Source organism: Papilio machaon, chromosome Z (genome assembly GCF_912999745.1).
Source record: "Papilio machaon chromosome Z, ilPapMach1.1, whole genome shotgun sequence".
In the NCBI taxonomy this organism is placed as follows: domain Eukaryota; kingdom Metazoa; phylum Arthropoda; class Insecta; order Lepidoptera; family Papilionidae; genus Papilio; species Papilio machaon.
This window is the reverse complement of record NC_060016.1, coordinates 9,589,255-9,606,272: the sequence shown is the minus strand read 5'-3', so window position 1 is coordinate 9,606,272 and position 17,018 is coordinate 9,589,255. Positions and strand designations below refer to the sequence as shown.

At 32.8% G+C, this 17,018-nt stretch overlaps 1 protein-coding gene across 1 annotated transcript in view; it reads right to left on the bottom strand.

The window, feature by feature from the left end:
- Window positions 1-2,534: 2,534 nt before the first annotated feature.
- LOC106717315 overlaps window positions 2,535-17,018 on the bottom strand; it is a 43,500-nt gene continuing 29,016 nt past the window's right edge. Inside the window, exons 3-6 of the mRNA XM_014511158.2 lie at window positions 5,921-7,186; window positions 5,601-5,766; window positions 3,300-3,498; window positions 2,535-2,868 (exon numbers count right to left, since the gene is read on the bottom strand). Of these exons, the coding sequence (XP_014366644.2) occupies window positions 2,751-2,868; window positions 3,300-3,498; window positions 5,601-5,766; window positions 5,921-7,186 (1,749 nt within the window). The 3' untranslated portion in view covers window positions 2,535-2,750. The remainder of the gene's footprint in view (window positions 2,869-3,299; window positions 3,499-5,600; window positions 5,767-5,920; window positions 7,187-17,018) is intronic.

Here is a 17,018-nt window from a genome sequence, read left to right as displayed (position 1 = left end):
GTGTGATATATAAATACTGATGCCTTTTATGTGTTATTTAAACTATATAGAAGCCGTTATTATTAAACATGATTCGACTATGAAAACTGCTTTACTCTGTCGCCACAAAATTTCCTTCCAAATCTGGAAAGACTTTAGTCTTTCTCTCTTTTACATCCAGATAACTTCTTTACCTTCTCTTAAACGTTATGACGGAGACCTCCTTTACTTCTCTCTTTCTTTCATACAATTAACAGAGACAAATTATTCAGATGCATACATACTTTGATTTTTAAATTATAATTTCAATTTATTGAAGTTTGTTTATTAGAAATTTTAAATTTACGTAGCCTCGGAAAAAATATAATTTTAAAATTACTAAAAACTAATTTGTGACTGATACCAGATTAATTAGAAAGTGGTATTACCTTTTCTTTGAAATAAATCAACAAGATTTATCTAACAGATAGAAAATATTGCACTATAAAAGTATTATAATAAATAGAAAGATTAAGAAAAATGTAGCTAAAAAAAAATACAGTCGAATTGATAACCTCCTTCTTTTTGAAGTCGGCTAAAAAACTGGTCTGAATTTATACCTATGTATTATGACGAAACTTATTGCTAATTCTTAACCTAATATTATATTGCGATTCCTTATAATGTAATATATAACTAGGTGATGTGATTGAATGACTGAATGCAGTTTGATTTATCCGCGCTATGTTTGAAGTTAACATGATTATGATTTATGTGTTTTATTTTCCTTCAGAATTTGTTATAAAAATGCCAGATATTCCTTCATAATTATGTTCTTTTAGTTGAAAGTAAGGAAATATCTTACGTAGGTCATGTTAAAGTAATCACTCTAGCCTAAAATGGCATACTTTATTTTTTATATGGATGAATTAAATTTTCACGATACTGGTTAATTAATAATTAAGATTAAAGATAAACGTCTGAATGTAAATAACGGACATACGGATGTTATTATACTTTAATTAGATGTGTAATATTTAGAATTACGTGTACATAATTCCGAAGGAAAATTATGTAAAATACGTTGATAACTTACATATCGCAAACATAAAGAAAATAGGTATGTGTTTGTATGTGTTGGGAGTATATAATGTATATATAAATATATGAATTCCTTTTACTATTTTGTGACTCTACTGCATTCTAAATGTGAATGTATTATTTACCTACACTAGTGACATAGTTATCGTTAAATATAAGTTATATTGGAGGTATTATGTCCATATTTTATTTATATTTAAAACTTGAAATTAATGTTGTGTAAAAATGTTTTTTAGCATTTTAGTTGTTTATTTTAAAATTTGCGGAAATAAACCTTAGTTTAAAAAAAATTCAAATGACTGAGGTGTTAGTTGGATGAAGGTTTTTTTATAATTTTTAATTAAATATAAATATTAATGTAATTGTTTATATTTTTTAATATACTCGCAAATGTAGAAAAAAAAGTTATGACGAGTTAACCGTTTTTCACTCATTTAGATTTTTTTTATCTTATATAATCCTGTGTAAATGTGTTTTGTGCCGATGGCACTCTGGGGACGAAACGGATAACACCTCAGTCTCGAAAAACATGACCCTTTTGTCAGTCGGGTTACAAAAAAAAATGTTACATTCCTAACATATCAGACGGGACCTTTTTTATGTTACTGTTTTTTTATTTAAAAAGTTTTTTTTTAAATTACAACTAGCCGTTGGTAAATTAATTTACCAATATTGGCCTTGGGATTTTTCAAGTTTATTATAAAAATATTTTCTTTAAAATGGTTCAATCAGTTTCAAATATTTTGTTACATTAGCGAAAATCCTATTCTATTATAGCCAGTATTAATTACACTAGAAGCTTATTTTATCAAATGAAAACACCAAAAAAGTTTTTTTTTTGTGAAATTAAGACTTAATCTTATCATGATTCTTACTTATTTTTTTTTGCAAACTCATATCATAACCTAGTTTACTATTTATTATATATAATTGGTGCATGATTTTAAGGCATTCTGTCGTGGTGTATAGTTTATCATCTATCAGATGAAAAGTTTTACATATAAGATGTAACTCTTTTCATCAGATGGGTCTTTGTTAGGCATCTGTGGCTTTACATTCGACTACAGAACATCACCGTAATCTACATTATATACGCATTAAATATACTTATATAATACTGCTTTGTACCACAGCCAACATTTTAAAATTTTAGAATTAAAAAAAAGCTACAAACAGCTTAAAAAACAATCGCAATAAAAATTATTTCGTTGACATCAAATTTAATTTGAACACAAATATTTAAAGGCATTACTCGTATAATATATTACAATAAGAAATCCTTCCCCATATCGAAGTTCTCGTTTACAAAATTACTATGTTTTCAAGTCAGAAATGGGAAAAGTTCCAATACAAATTTGTAAAAAAAGAAAAAAGTTGCAAAACGTATAAATACCACATACATGTATATAATAAATACACAATTTTACACCGAAACTTAAATCTAATTACACCATGATGTTTTTTTAAAAGTTGCTAGTTGACGAGAAATATTTCGTACTGAATGTGACAGTATTACTTACGTACTAAAATCTAAAATAGACTTAGACTTCACCATTGAATGCAAAGTGGTTGAGTGATCTCGAGGAATAAGATATCGACTCATACAACGAAAAAGGTTACATATCTTATCTATTAAAAGATGTAAATCTTTTCGCCGGATGGGACGATTTGTCGATGGCATCATTGGCAGCTTATATTTCGGCAAGTAATTCCGAATAGTAATGGGTTGCGCTGAGGTAGTCCAGCAACCGCCGAGGTAATGGCAGACTGCTGATCAGATCGCGTCGCACATATTTAAGAATCACGAATCTGAAATTTGTAGACGCAGAAAACATTAAAATCAGTGCAATAGTTGTTAGAAATCTTACAGACTTACAGATTCTAATTTTAAACCCTGTAGCTTACATTATAGTAGCTTTCGCCCACAACTACGTCGGCGCGGAATAAAAAAAAACTTAATGAGGAGCCTCTGTGTCCTTCCAGAGTATGTTCTACATCTGAGCCAAATTTCATCAAGATCCGTTCCGCCGTTTCGGAGATACCTTCAAACAAACATCCATTCATCCGTCCATCCATCCAAACATTCGCATTTATAATATCAGTAAGATTAGTAGTCAACTTTGAAAGAGCGAAATGTAGAATTCGATTGGTATAATTCTCAAGTGTTTCATCTTTTAAAACGCTTAAACCTTAACAATGCAGCTGCTTTCAAACTATCACCGACTAGATGTTGTACTGACCTGCAGGTGTGCTGTAAGCTCTGGACGCGCTTGAAGCGTGACACGGGATAAAGCAGCTGTACTCGCACCGGCCCCAATACCGGCCGCAGGTTCAGGAAGAACAGGTAGCGGCCAGAGCGCGACGTCTCCACCGCATTCTCGATGAATTCAACTATTGTTTGGGCTTTGAACATCGTACAACCGCCGAAACAGAAGTTACCTGTCGAGTGGGAAATAAATTCTTTTATTTTTGGCTGACACGAGAGTTATTTTTCGCAAGTATATATAGTATCTGGTACTTGAGTTGGCACGTCGGGTAGAAAAACATTCTTGTTCCTTATGTGCCAAATTAAATAGTACGTTATGTGCTGTAGCCGGCTTGAACGATTTTGAGGAGTTTGTGTCTTTTTTTATTTTTATTTTTAATTAATTATGTACTAAAAGACACGCACGGAAGTAAATAAAAAAAATAAAATACTTTATTTACTTATTTCCTAACTCCTTATTTGTTGGTTATTATTATTTGTTAACTGCGATTGCTACGAAAACATTCTTTTGTCAATACTAACCCAACATTCCATTTGTTAGTAATTTAAAAAATTAATTGAAGTAAAAACGATTCATGACCACAGAACCCTTTTAAATATAAAAATTAAATGCCAGTGAATATCGAACGAAAACATGAATCGTGCGAAAATAGTTCATACGAAATACATAATATATTGACGTATGATGTAAGTAATAAAACAAACGCTTTATTTACTTCTATGCTATGCAATCAAATCGTTTATTTATCGTCAATATTTGTTCACCGCGCTCTTCACTTTTTATGCTTTGGTATTTCAAGTAATAAATACACGCGTTTATTAAAAAAAAACTACACAATTCTAACCACATAGAAGATATGTTGTTTAAATATTGATCATTTTTGCCTTTAATTGAGATTCAGTTGAAATGAGTGGTCAAAAGTATTGACGTAAATAATGCTAAGTAATACAGTTATTTGTATTTAATAATAATAATAAACTTTTATTGCCATTGAAATTTACAAACTTTTAAAACACAATGTTTTACAATATACAGTGATGGCAAAAGGGGGTGGCTCAGCTTCGCCAACACCGGTAAGGATACAGTGTCGAGCTGGTTTTCAGCCATCCCCTCTTCCCAAGATGATAAAGGGAGAATAGATAGTCGATGGTCGCTGTACACTAGTTTTTAAAAAAAAAATTAAGAAAAAAAATTATATACATATATATATATATATATATATATATATATATATATATATATATATATATATATATATATAAAAATATTTAAGCATTGTTGCCTCTTTCATTTAAATGAGCAATTAAAATACATAAGTGTTTTGAGAATGGAAACCCATAGCTACATACGAAATAGTTGAAGTTCAGTCACGAGTACAAGCCGTTTGTATTCGAGTGAACTGAAATGCTTGTCAAAGATAACGATGCCACAGACGTATAGAGGTCCTTTTGCCGTCCGCATGCCAGTTGCTAATTCAAGTGTTTGAGGAGATACTCTCCACATGCTTACTGAATTATCTCAACATTGATTGTTCGGTATTATGTTATTGGATATATATCTTTTGAATGGTAATGTTAATATTTAACATTAAAATATAATTATTTGCTGCACTCAGAACAAATTATTACCCAGTCTAATATTGGTTATTAAGGTATTGGAGCTACAACAATTTATACCTATATAGCTGAAAATTAGTGGATCTTAAGACTTGAAATTTTGCATGGAAGTTTCTGTTACTTGATAATCAAGCAATAAGAAAGGATTTTACTTTAGGTAGGTAGGTAACGCCTAATCCATCATTGGTGATAAATATCACGTTAGGATTAGGCGTTACCTACTTCTATCTAAACATTTGCTTAGATAGAATAATTTGGAAATCGGGGATATAGGGACATTTCAGGATTTACATATAATGGTGTTTCGAACATTCACAATTATCAGCTCTACGCGAATTGACTTTTCAATAAAAAATCTTAGTTATTTTTTATTGTATTTCGAAAGATTATCTTAAAATAATTTTAAAAATACATACTTTTAACAATATTTTCTCAATGAATTGCAATTAATTTAAAAGTGATGAGAGTTTAAAGAAACCCGCGTGACGCCCAAACGTATGAGCATTGTAAAAACTAATGTATCGGTATTATGATGTAAGTTTAAATAAAAATGCCCTTAGCAACCAAATAACGACTTGATTGCGATAGTATATGTCTCCTTTTCTAGTACGCGACAATAACGCCAAGATCACAAAAACTATGTAAATTAAAATCATACCTTGATCGTGTTCAATGCGAACATGTCGGAGACCGTTGAGCTTGAACGTGAGTGTAAATATGTAGTGGTCGTCGCTGCTGTCGCGGACAATGAATGAGCCGTCCGGCTCGTTGGAGAGAATCTTCTCAGCCGCTTCCACAGAAATGGGGCCCCAATACCATGGGTACTGAAATCATACACATATATCAACTCAACTGAGACTCGGAAATTGCAAGCGCTTTTTACATATTTGTTTTTTTTTAATTAAGGATGCACATAGGTAAGGTACACATGCCACTAGCATTTGATATGGCGAATAAAGTACACAACTTTCAACTTACATCCTTAACTTTCTGAATAGAAGTGGCGAAGTCCAAATGCGTGGTGTGGGGTGACTGCGGCGATTGTGGCAGCGGTGGTAGGGCTCGGCGCACCGCGGCCGGTGGTGAGCTGGTAACGGCACGTCCCGCGGCGGGCGCCGGCAGCGACGCGCTCGATGCCTCCTCCGACCCCGAGCGCCGCCAACGGAACAAATTACAGAAGCTCTGCTTCAGATTCATCGACAGCATCCTCACAGGCGACATTTTTGTTTTCGCGTTCGAAGCTTTCTTCGTTACTTTCTCTGGTTTTTCGGCCTCCGGGATTTCCTTAGGAACGTTCTCCTTATGCTTCTTAACCTTCGTCGTAGTGCCCACCGAATTCTTGTTCGTGTTTCTGTGGTTGTTATTCGTTTCAACCGTTCTGGATATATCTTTATTATCCTTTATGAACACGGTAGTTGCGGACTCCTTGTTGTTGGTGTGCCGCATGTGGATACCAACATTAGTGATTATTGTGTTGCTCTTCTTGTGGATAGTATTGCGGCATTCGGAGTCGCTCGAACTAGAGTACAGAGTATGTAGATACTTTCTCATTTCTCGCAAAGTAAGATGAAGCGAGTCGGTGTCCGAATCAGTGGTGTTTTTCTTGACCGAGGAGCTCGGCAAGCTGTGCCTTTTAGTTTTGGAATCCTTCTGCCGACTAAAATCTTTTGGCTTATGACTCCTTTCCAGCGGGGTAAAGTTGCTACCAATGTTCTGTGGGGTGCTCTTGCCACGCCTCTTGTTGGGCCTGGACGGCTTTTTGGGCTTCCCTCTAGTGGTGCTATGGCTAGGACGCACCATATCTATAGGGACCGCGTAGATGTCGCTGTCAAATGGGACATTGTACATGTCCGTTATATCGGATGTTTTGGCGGAGAGTGTGTCATGAGATATGGCTTGTGTAATGAAGTTCGAATCGTCGGCTTGGAACTGAGTGATAAGAGAGTTGTGGCTGCTCGAAAGCCGGGAGGTGAGGGAGTTTCGCGAGGAAGGGCGGGTGCCACGGCATGGGCTTAGATGTAGGAGCCTTGGACTAGCAAAACGATGGTTATAGCCCTGTCGGCGCTCATACAAAGCCTCAGGCTTCAGCTTCCTTGGATACAAAGGTGACACATGTCGGGTGTGTACTCCCACATCCAGTGGCAACGGAGTAACCTTGATTGGACTCTCATCTATGGAAGCGATGCGAGGCGGCACGCTTACCGGGATGAACTTGTCTATATTGGTTGAAGGCACCGGATCGTCCTAAAACAAAATAAGAAATACTCTAAAAATACAAATCGTTGTTACGAAAATTAAATTTTATTAATTTTGAATAAATATTGACTTATCCGACGAAAAGAGTCGCAAATCCTTTAGGATATGGAACTCTTTTCGTCGGATGGTTCGATATCAATTTGATTTATAATAAACAAAAAACCGTAAAACATAATTTGAACAACATGCAACTTGTTCGGACAAAATTTTAACAATAAAACTTCACTAGAGTTTTCGTTCTCGTTAGTCAATATTTGTTTTTAATTGACCCTTACTACAGAAATACTATATATATTTTTTACATGTAACAAACCAAACCAATTTTTCAAATACACTTTCATGCAATTTTAAATTTTTAAACACACACAAATGAACGAATTATTCGAGCGTCTATAATGTAAAGATATTCAGACGCAAATGTCGACTTCCGAAAGACGCCACGTCGCGTCTGGGTGTTGAAACGAATTTCTTAAATTGGTAACAATAGGGAGGAATCTGCCCGATGCTGTCAGATTTATTGTTGACGGGAAATAGAATCCTTGGAGATTCGATTTATAAAACTAAGCGGAGATTTCTAATGCATCGCTTGTGTCTTTTATATTTATTCCTTCCTACAAAATTCACATTCATACCATTCACATGAGATAAGATGATAACATTTACTGTCATATTGAACACAATCACAATCCCCAGACTGTTGAAATACGTAATAAAAATATACATATTAGCAAAAAATCTCTTAACTACATAAATATTATAATTCTAATATTTGCCTAATACTTTATAGATGGGCAACAAACTGTAGAAATTAAATGTTTAATTAATCCGTAGAATTAATCCTCGAAGGGATTGTAAACCGCCGTAAAATATGCGGCTTACCATTTGTGTTATATGTGGTCAGTGAAGGAAATAGTTTCACAATTGGTAATAGCAGTTCACCTTGGTATACTGCCATCCAAACTTACAGTTACAGTTGGGTTCACAAAGCAATTGTTCATTTCCTTTTCGGAAATATAGTGAGAAATGTTTGAAAGCAAATTCAGATGCAAACTAGAAACCTGAATTTACCTTTTCCGGATGGATACCTTAACTTTATTAATATACGCTATTCCAGTATTCTATAGTTACTGTTGGAAATGTTATATTCAGGAAACTACGAGAGAATTGAAATTGTAATTTCTAAAGGCTAAAAAAGATATGTGAATATTTCATAGATATTTTTAAATTTTACACATGTATATTTGAAAATAGTTGTATTGGTTCTCGGTAGTAAAACATATTTGATAAACATAGTTTCAAAAAATATACGTTATGAAACGCAGTGGCGTTTTTAATTTCTATCCGAAGCCATCAAAGCATATATAAAAAGCAAACAGTCCCTTTGATTATAAAATAGTCATATTATATATAAAAAGAACATATTTTTTAACTTTTTGTATTGTCAAACAATAGAGGGATCAAGCTGAAAATAGACATCGAACATTTTTCAAAACAATTAAAGCTAGTGATGACAATTTTCGCTAATTGAACCTTTGTATTGGGATTTGAATTTGAATTCACTCAATAATTGGCATCGATGGTTAGTTGATGGTTGGTTAGTACTTTCGTGTCATTAGCGCGATTATTCATCAGGCTTAAAGCCTACGACTGTATACATATTTGTATTCATGACAATTAAGCCCATAGTATTAATGAAATTATGTAAAAAATTACACACATCGAATACAAAACTCAGTAGAAAAGTTTTATTTCTCGTTTTATTAATACATATTTTAAGTAAAGCATAATATGTATAGGCGTAAAAAAAAACAAAAAGGCTACAGAAATTCACAGAATTTCATTTTACATATTCCATCTATAAGCGATGAATTTTAGGTATACAGAAAGATGCGTGTCCATATGATTCAGAATAGCTATGTATAATTCTCATAAAAAAGTTTTTGTGACAAGAAAGAATTATTGAGTTAAATTACTTTAATGGCTGGTAAATACACGACTGTGATATGACTTAAACTAAGAGAGGTTTATCTAAATGCATTTATACATAGATGCATGAATGTAGAAGAAGCAGGAAAGGTGTGACAGGAATCTGTACTACTTGTTTGTAATTGTTGCACATATAGTACAAGCACGGTACCAAGTATAAAGCGGTATTCGTAATGTTAAAATACGTAAGTGTTTATTAATTATTTTTAATGAGCAGCTCGAGCGGTCTGAAGGGTAGTTAATTTAACATCCATAAAGTAACGATAATAAGAGAATAAATATTCTGGAAAGTTCTCTCGATTTTGCCCGTCTAGAATATTTAGTTACCAATCATAGACGACGTCGGACCGATCTTGTTTACTTTTGCCTTGTTAAGTCATTATTAAATTAAAATAGAACTGCATTAAAGGAGAAGGAAACTATTGAAGCTTGAATTTACTAAAATTTTTCATTATGTAACAAGTTAAAATTAAGGGATACATTTTTAATTTAAAAATAACTTCGAACGAAGAAGGTTTTAACAAAAACGAAGTGACTAAAATCAGCAAAAATGTGCAAAAGGTAAAACACGAGTATAAAATAAAACACTTCCAAGAAAACGTATTTAACCATTTTAAGAATAGTCAGCTGCATTCGGATGGAAGCAACGTAGATACTTTAAATTAACTTTAAAGAGACTATCGATTCTATTCATTGCATCTCCGTAGTTGATTCGATGAAATGAAATTAACAAATTGTAGAGTGGTAAATCGCTTCATCCCTTTAAGACATTCAACTTCATTTATTCCTATTCTGAGTGTAATTTTCTCCAATGGCAATTGGATCATTATTGAATAGGATTATGGATTAAGGTCGTATTCACGGCGCTGCGATGTCCAGCTCCAAGCAATCGTTGCACAGGTTTCGAATAAAACCTTAGTTCAGTGACGCGACGAGGCGGACAATCCGCTTTTACGCTGTGCGTTATCAACGACTTTCAGCTTGCATCGGCGGCGGACAGATTATTGCAGGGCGCTGCAGCCGCGCTCAGCTTTCGCATAAAGTTATCTCCCGTTTGTAATTACGACGAAACGGTTCGTCGAGAAATGCCCAAATGATTACATCACGTAAATCATATTACATAAAATATGAACTACGAGGATATTAAATTTAAATCATAAATTTTGTATGTTTTATATTAAAATAAATTAAAGCAACAACCGTTCCTGAAGTAAAAAAAACAATATTATCAATAGTCAAGTTAATAATCTTCTCTTAATTTTGTTATGAAATAATAATGAAATTTTACTATAAAATGCCAACAAAGACCTTTATATTCATGCAGTCATGGTACAAGAGGTGACAACGTTTTCGCGAGAGAATTTTGTAAAAGCTGGTTCTTTGATATTTCGTTAAAATAAAATAGTTAAAGTAGGTGTGACACAAGAAAACGCGAGCGCCATTTCCTTGTGCGCCGCTCCTTTAAGCATAGCAAAAAGTAGTTTTGTAAGCCTTTTAAAGTACTTTTATTATTTTTTGTCACCAAACTTACATTCTTTAGTAAATATCTAATTATTGAGTATGTTATTAATGAGTTAACATATTGATTTCCCTCTAATTATGTTTATAAAAACAGTTTTAGCAACATGTTTCTGTACACGTGTTTCGGCAGTCAAAACGCACGGAAATCAAGTCACATGTATTACCCGATTAGTAAGACACGTTGTTCACATTCAACACGAATACAAAACTTAATGATGTTGTTAGTTACACACTTTGTACATTGTATACTACAAATCCGTCGGAACTTTCCCTTGCAAAGTCATATTATTATATGTTATTATAGATTTATGGAAATTCCTTGTCAGTATTCATTGAGTTCGTTGTTGTGAAATCGTAGAGGTATTTCATTAAATACATTGAAAAGAAAGATAATACAAATGACATTTATACTTATTTTCTCAATTTGAAATCGTAGCACGAGCTGACATCGTAGCTAGGGTGTAGCTACGTGCTTTAGTAATTTGTCTACAAGGTGGCTACGAAGTCTATCGTACTACAACTTCTGTGTCTAAACTAACATTAAAGCGGCGGAGATCTTTTGAATTCAACGTTATTTATTAAATTCGAATAATGGTGTATTTTTTAGAAATATCGTAGACAAATTCTTTATTTTACAAAATCTTGAGGATATTAAATCTTAAATATCAATAATTATTTACATGTATTTTACACCGTTTAATTATAAAATCGATCAATGTTTCAATTTGTCGTTGCATTTCAATAGCGTTGAAATCGCAAAATTAGCATCGCGCATTGTCCATTTCGCGGTTAATGGATGTTAATTGTCATAATAAGCATTACAATACGTAATGCGAACAAAGTACCAATGAAAATCCAAAATAGTTACATTCAACAATGGAATTTTTGTATAGAGGTATTTTGAAATAGAGCAACAGATGTTTCCTTTGTATATTTATGTATTGAAACGTCTACTGTGAAAACGAATTAGAAACTTAGTCGCCTTCCAATAAAGGCTTCTAGGAAAATATACGTGAGAAAATTTTCACATATAGTTTAAGTGAAACATTTTAAACCCTTGAAAACGGAATTGTTTGATCGTTTTATTTATTTGAAAGTATAAAAATGTCATTCAAAAGAACCACAATCTTACTTATCTTATTTCTAACTAATATTATAAATGCGAATGTTTAGATAGATGGAATAAACTTCCATCCATCCAGAGTTTATTTGAAGGTATCTCTGGAACGGCTCAAATGACACCGCTGAAAATTGGTATAGATGTAGTATATAGTTGGAAAGAAGACATATGCTACTAATTAAGGTTTTTATGATTCTGCTTGACTGGAGTGGCAAAAAGTGTGAAATAAATCTAGAAGGAGACATTAGCAGTTGCTTTAGTGAGCTATGAATAAGAAATATTTAAAGGTTCGCCGCCATTCAATTATCTTTCAATTTGGAATTCAATTTGAGAAATCTTATAATTCATACTTTTTAAATCAGATTACACCGAAATTTGCAAAATATATTTCGTTAAGCGAATTCCTATGCATTTATTATGACGTTGAAATGCCAAAATAAAAAAAACATCTAAAATTTTATTTCCAGGAATAAGTTTATTAGACACGAAAAACATATTTTACTTTTAGATATTTTCACAACCCGTCAATGGAGTTGTTTTTGAAACGTATAGTGAAAAAAAATTGATTTTTTGTTACATACATTTCAGAATTAAATAATGTGTACCGCAGTGTCTTTTTACGTATCATAATATGGCTGCCACAATAATAATAGTATATGGGGAATACTTAAATAGATGATGATTTGCTACTTAGACAAATACTTTTGATCAAAATTTGTTAGATCAACGTCATGTCAGGTCTGTTGTTTCTTGTATTACAATATTTATTATTTTAGTTTTTTATTAGACTAAATGGCATTGAAACCTCTTACATAATGATAAAAACTATTTAATAGTATACGCATATCTGCGCTTTAATTATCTTGTTAAATGTACGAGATATGTGTTTAATTCCCTTAGTTTAAGGTCAAAATAGCGTGAATATCGGTCATTATCTTCACAAGGTAAATTTAATAGATGCTACACTGTGTATCCAATCGACCGTAGTATGCATCCAGCCGGACGGAAGCCGATCTTTATTCATGCGTTTGAATTTCAGGAACTTCATTACCTACACTTTGTCTGTTTAAAGTAAATTTTAGTTAGCTAAAATTTCAGTCAAAGGACTCAATTTGAATAGACAACAAACTTGCTCGCTTATTTTATACACGTAACGTAACATAAGCTCATTTGTTCAAGTTACTCTGAAAGAAAACTAAAAAGATTTAGGAATGTATACTCCAGAAGCCGTAGGGCCTCCATACACGTACAGCAGGCTAGATTTTTAATCGTTTGTTACAAAGTGCGGTCCGTATATGTCGAACGTCAACTACCCAACTGTTTACCATCCGTGGTTATTGATTCTGTTTGTATATTAAAATATAAAGTAATGAAATAATGTTTGGCATTGAGGAAGGCAATCTCCATACAAAGGCTGTTCATGATGATGAAGTAATTTTATGAAATTTATCCGATTTTGTGTAGTTCGTAATATATCGATATGAAAAACTTTTCGTGGAATATGGGTTACAAAAGCCGAAGGTATAATTTCGCTTGTAACTTGATTATTCTCTTTAAGTCGTAGATTTAATTCAATGTTGGCAAGCACGAGTACATTCAATATATTTATCGTGCAGCCTTCGTACACAACACACGTTTTATTAATAATTCCGTGCAAGCGCTGTTATGCGTATTCCGTCCTATAGCCGCTGGCCACTAATAGTCAGAATTGATATTTTTAAAAATGCACAAATATTTTCGATACTTTCATATATTTATAAAAAATATAAGTATAAATTTATATCTCTGTGAAATCGACTTATTTTTATGAAGCTTTAGTATTACATAAAGGAAAAAATTATTTTAAATATATACGTAGTACGTATTATGAACGAATAGATACAGCGTGATGAAAATATAACAACGAAAAAAAGCAGTTTAACGTTTATTACCTATTGATATCGTTGTATATTGTATTTAATTTCCTTTACAACATGGATGGGTTTGAGAACCGCCTTGCTAATTCAATCAAGTGTACAAAGTTATACATGCCTGAGTGACTTGGTAATTATGCAGTCGCGAACAAACTGCAATAACTCAGAGTTGCGATTCGTTAGCAAACTAAAATTAGGAGATAGCTGAGTAACTCCTCTCGTAGTTTTATTTTTTATTTTTAAGTAAGTCGCACCTAACTAATGTTAACATGTGTAAATTTTTTGAAGTTGAAATTTTTTTTAGTTTAATAACGTCTGTGGTAACCATTCCAAATAAGCTCCAAGTTTGTGATAGGATATGGTTCACCACAACAGTGTAATGGCGGATACGGCCGCTTAATCAGTATTCCGTACACTTAACCACAAGTCTATTTTATTACAGACTAATTAATTAGATGTTTAATTTGTATTTAAAAAAGAACAACGCATAGATTTCATACTTAAAAATGTATGTAAAGAAAGCGTTGTAAGGGAATTGCAAACAAGTTCCGGTCCCTCGTTATATTCTTCTGGATTAATTTCGTTGCAGGCCCCAAGATAAAAGTAGTTTGCTCCCCAGACGGCTTGAATTCATAACTCAGTGTCAACAAAGACCGCGCTATTGATCCTAGTTAAGAATAGTTGCAGCGGTGAGAATGCGAGATGGGCTGAGCTTTATCTGCATAAGATTTTATTCGTGGAGTAAATTTAACGAAGAGTTACATCTGTTAAGAGATCCCATAACAGATGTAACTCTTTTCATCGCATAAGTCAAAAACATTTTAAGCGCAATATGCGAACAGTATTGTAATAGACATACAAAACAGTTTTTAGAAGATACATTAGAACTTCACAAGTAAGTTAGTGCTGTAAATTTTTACCGCCGATAAACATGAACTAAAACCAAACAATATTAATAATTTTTATTCAGTTACTTTGATATTGGAAATACACCGTCAAATACAACAGTGCCATTTTCATGTAGTATTAATTATTACCAATTGTCTGAATCTGAATTGATGTCTGAATCTTATAAGTTATAAATATAATACTTTCATGAAAGTATCAAAACCGTACAATGTAAGTTTTACCGTCCTGCCTTTATCGTGCGGTTAAACGAGCATCGCCGTCGCATGAACTAAATGAGAACGTGTTCTCTCTGCATGTTTCACTTTGGACCGCAAGCTCGCTTTAAAAAATACTTTTTAAACTAATATTTTAAAGTTACATATTTTAAACTAAAATAATATTTTATCATCAACTCGAATGTGGTTACATTTAATTTAAACGCACGGTAAAATAAATGAATTAAAATTTAATCGGCTTTTTGGTAATTCGCAGACAACTGTGGAAATATATTTGTTTTTAATTCCATATTTCCAATAATGTGTATTATTTTCGTAACGTGATCTACATTCAATACAATCTTTTTTAAAATAAATATTTACCTTCATAATAATGAACACTTCAGGTGCTCTACGTTTTATTGCGTTTTCCTAGTTTAAAGAAAAATACTTAGATACATATTTCCCTGAGCTTATAAAAAATTATCAAAGATACGGTTACGGTAATAATTTTATCACAAAGATCGCAACTCCTTTATCTTCACATAATTTTGTATCGCAATCGCTCAAACGACTTCCTCCGTTCCACAATAGTTCTCAACTATTACGGCACTAAAGTTAAATTTTAAATAAATAGCCAGAGTTTTAGTGGTAGTTTTATAATTGTAGACGAAAGGACAAAAGGCTAAATGAGAAAGCTTACATCAAAGTAATGCTTCAAGCGATTAAATACATTCTGCGTAACAGCCGGCATACGTATCTGTGTAATTAGTCCGTACCTAAAGTAAGATAGCATTAAACAACTATACCAGCTGATATAAGTAGAGATAGGCCAAACTTTTGTAGTGCAGCTGTTCGCACAGACATTTACATACGCAATTGAATGGAAGAGCGATGGCTCCACAAACAGAACATAGTGCACACAGAAATACAATGCGTTTATTTATTCTTTTCACTTGTGGAGATTGCATACGGCAGCTGACATTCTCGCTCGAGCCGCAAATTGATTTTTTATAGTAATAGCTATTTTATTTTCACAATAACAGCGCGGGCGCGCGGTCGCTTTTGCGGTGTTCAGGCTATTTTCTCCTGTCTGCTCACTTGTACTGACACTAACGAAGTATTTCATAACAAAAGCACGTTTATTTTTCATTATTTTTATATTATATTCACATACAAATCACTTTATAAGATAAAAACTGAAAGATAAACATTTTGCGGGTAGGTTATATATTAATATTTCATTTTAACAAATTCAAACCAATTTTCAAGAGTTTCATGTCAATCGATTCGTATTTTTCCCGGGAACGATATATAGTTAATAAATATAGGTTTATATTACAGTTAATCTTTATATATTTCTTCCAAGTAGAATTGCCGATAGACATGCCGTAATAAATTAAGCCAAAACGTAAGGTTTATGCAACCTTGTGCGCCGACCCCACCTGAGTGGTATAAGACCTGGGAGATAATGAATAAGTCAGTCGGGTTGAATGAATTTTAATATATTCCTTTGAACTGAAATAATTGTCCAACAATAAACGAAAAATATTGAAAGGAAAAGAAGCTCTTAATACAAGACTCGATAAAATTAACTTAAACAAACTTGTGCAAGCGATAGACATTTTATATTTTTTATTCGCTTAGAATAATGGTCGTCGTCTTGTTGGACATTAACGAACATTTTAGCATATTTAATAGCAAATGACGCTATGGTAAAGATAAAACCTCTTTGGAATGTTAAAAATATAATTGTGACACGTAAAATCAAAAGGTAAACCCAATGCATAATCTTTACAGAGGATATATCATTAAGGTTATGAACCGGAATAGCGTATTGAAATTTCAGAGAAAACCAATATCACTGACCTGTCTATATTCTAGTGCATCTAGAGGCTTATGCCTGGGATTACAAACGTTGAGCGCTTTTAGTACCGGCTGGTGTTTGTATTCAATAAATATAATTTCTATGTTCATTTTCGTAAATTAAAACTGTGTTTCCACTGCTGAAACTATTACACAAACTCATACTATCTCTGTTTCAAAGAAAATGACAATATATTTTTGTACAAATATGCCAAAAATAAAAACGTTTATTCACATATCACTAATTGATTTATTTAAGAAAGTGCACGCATTTTGAGAAGATTTCCATTTTTGTAGCCCTAACCACTGGT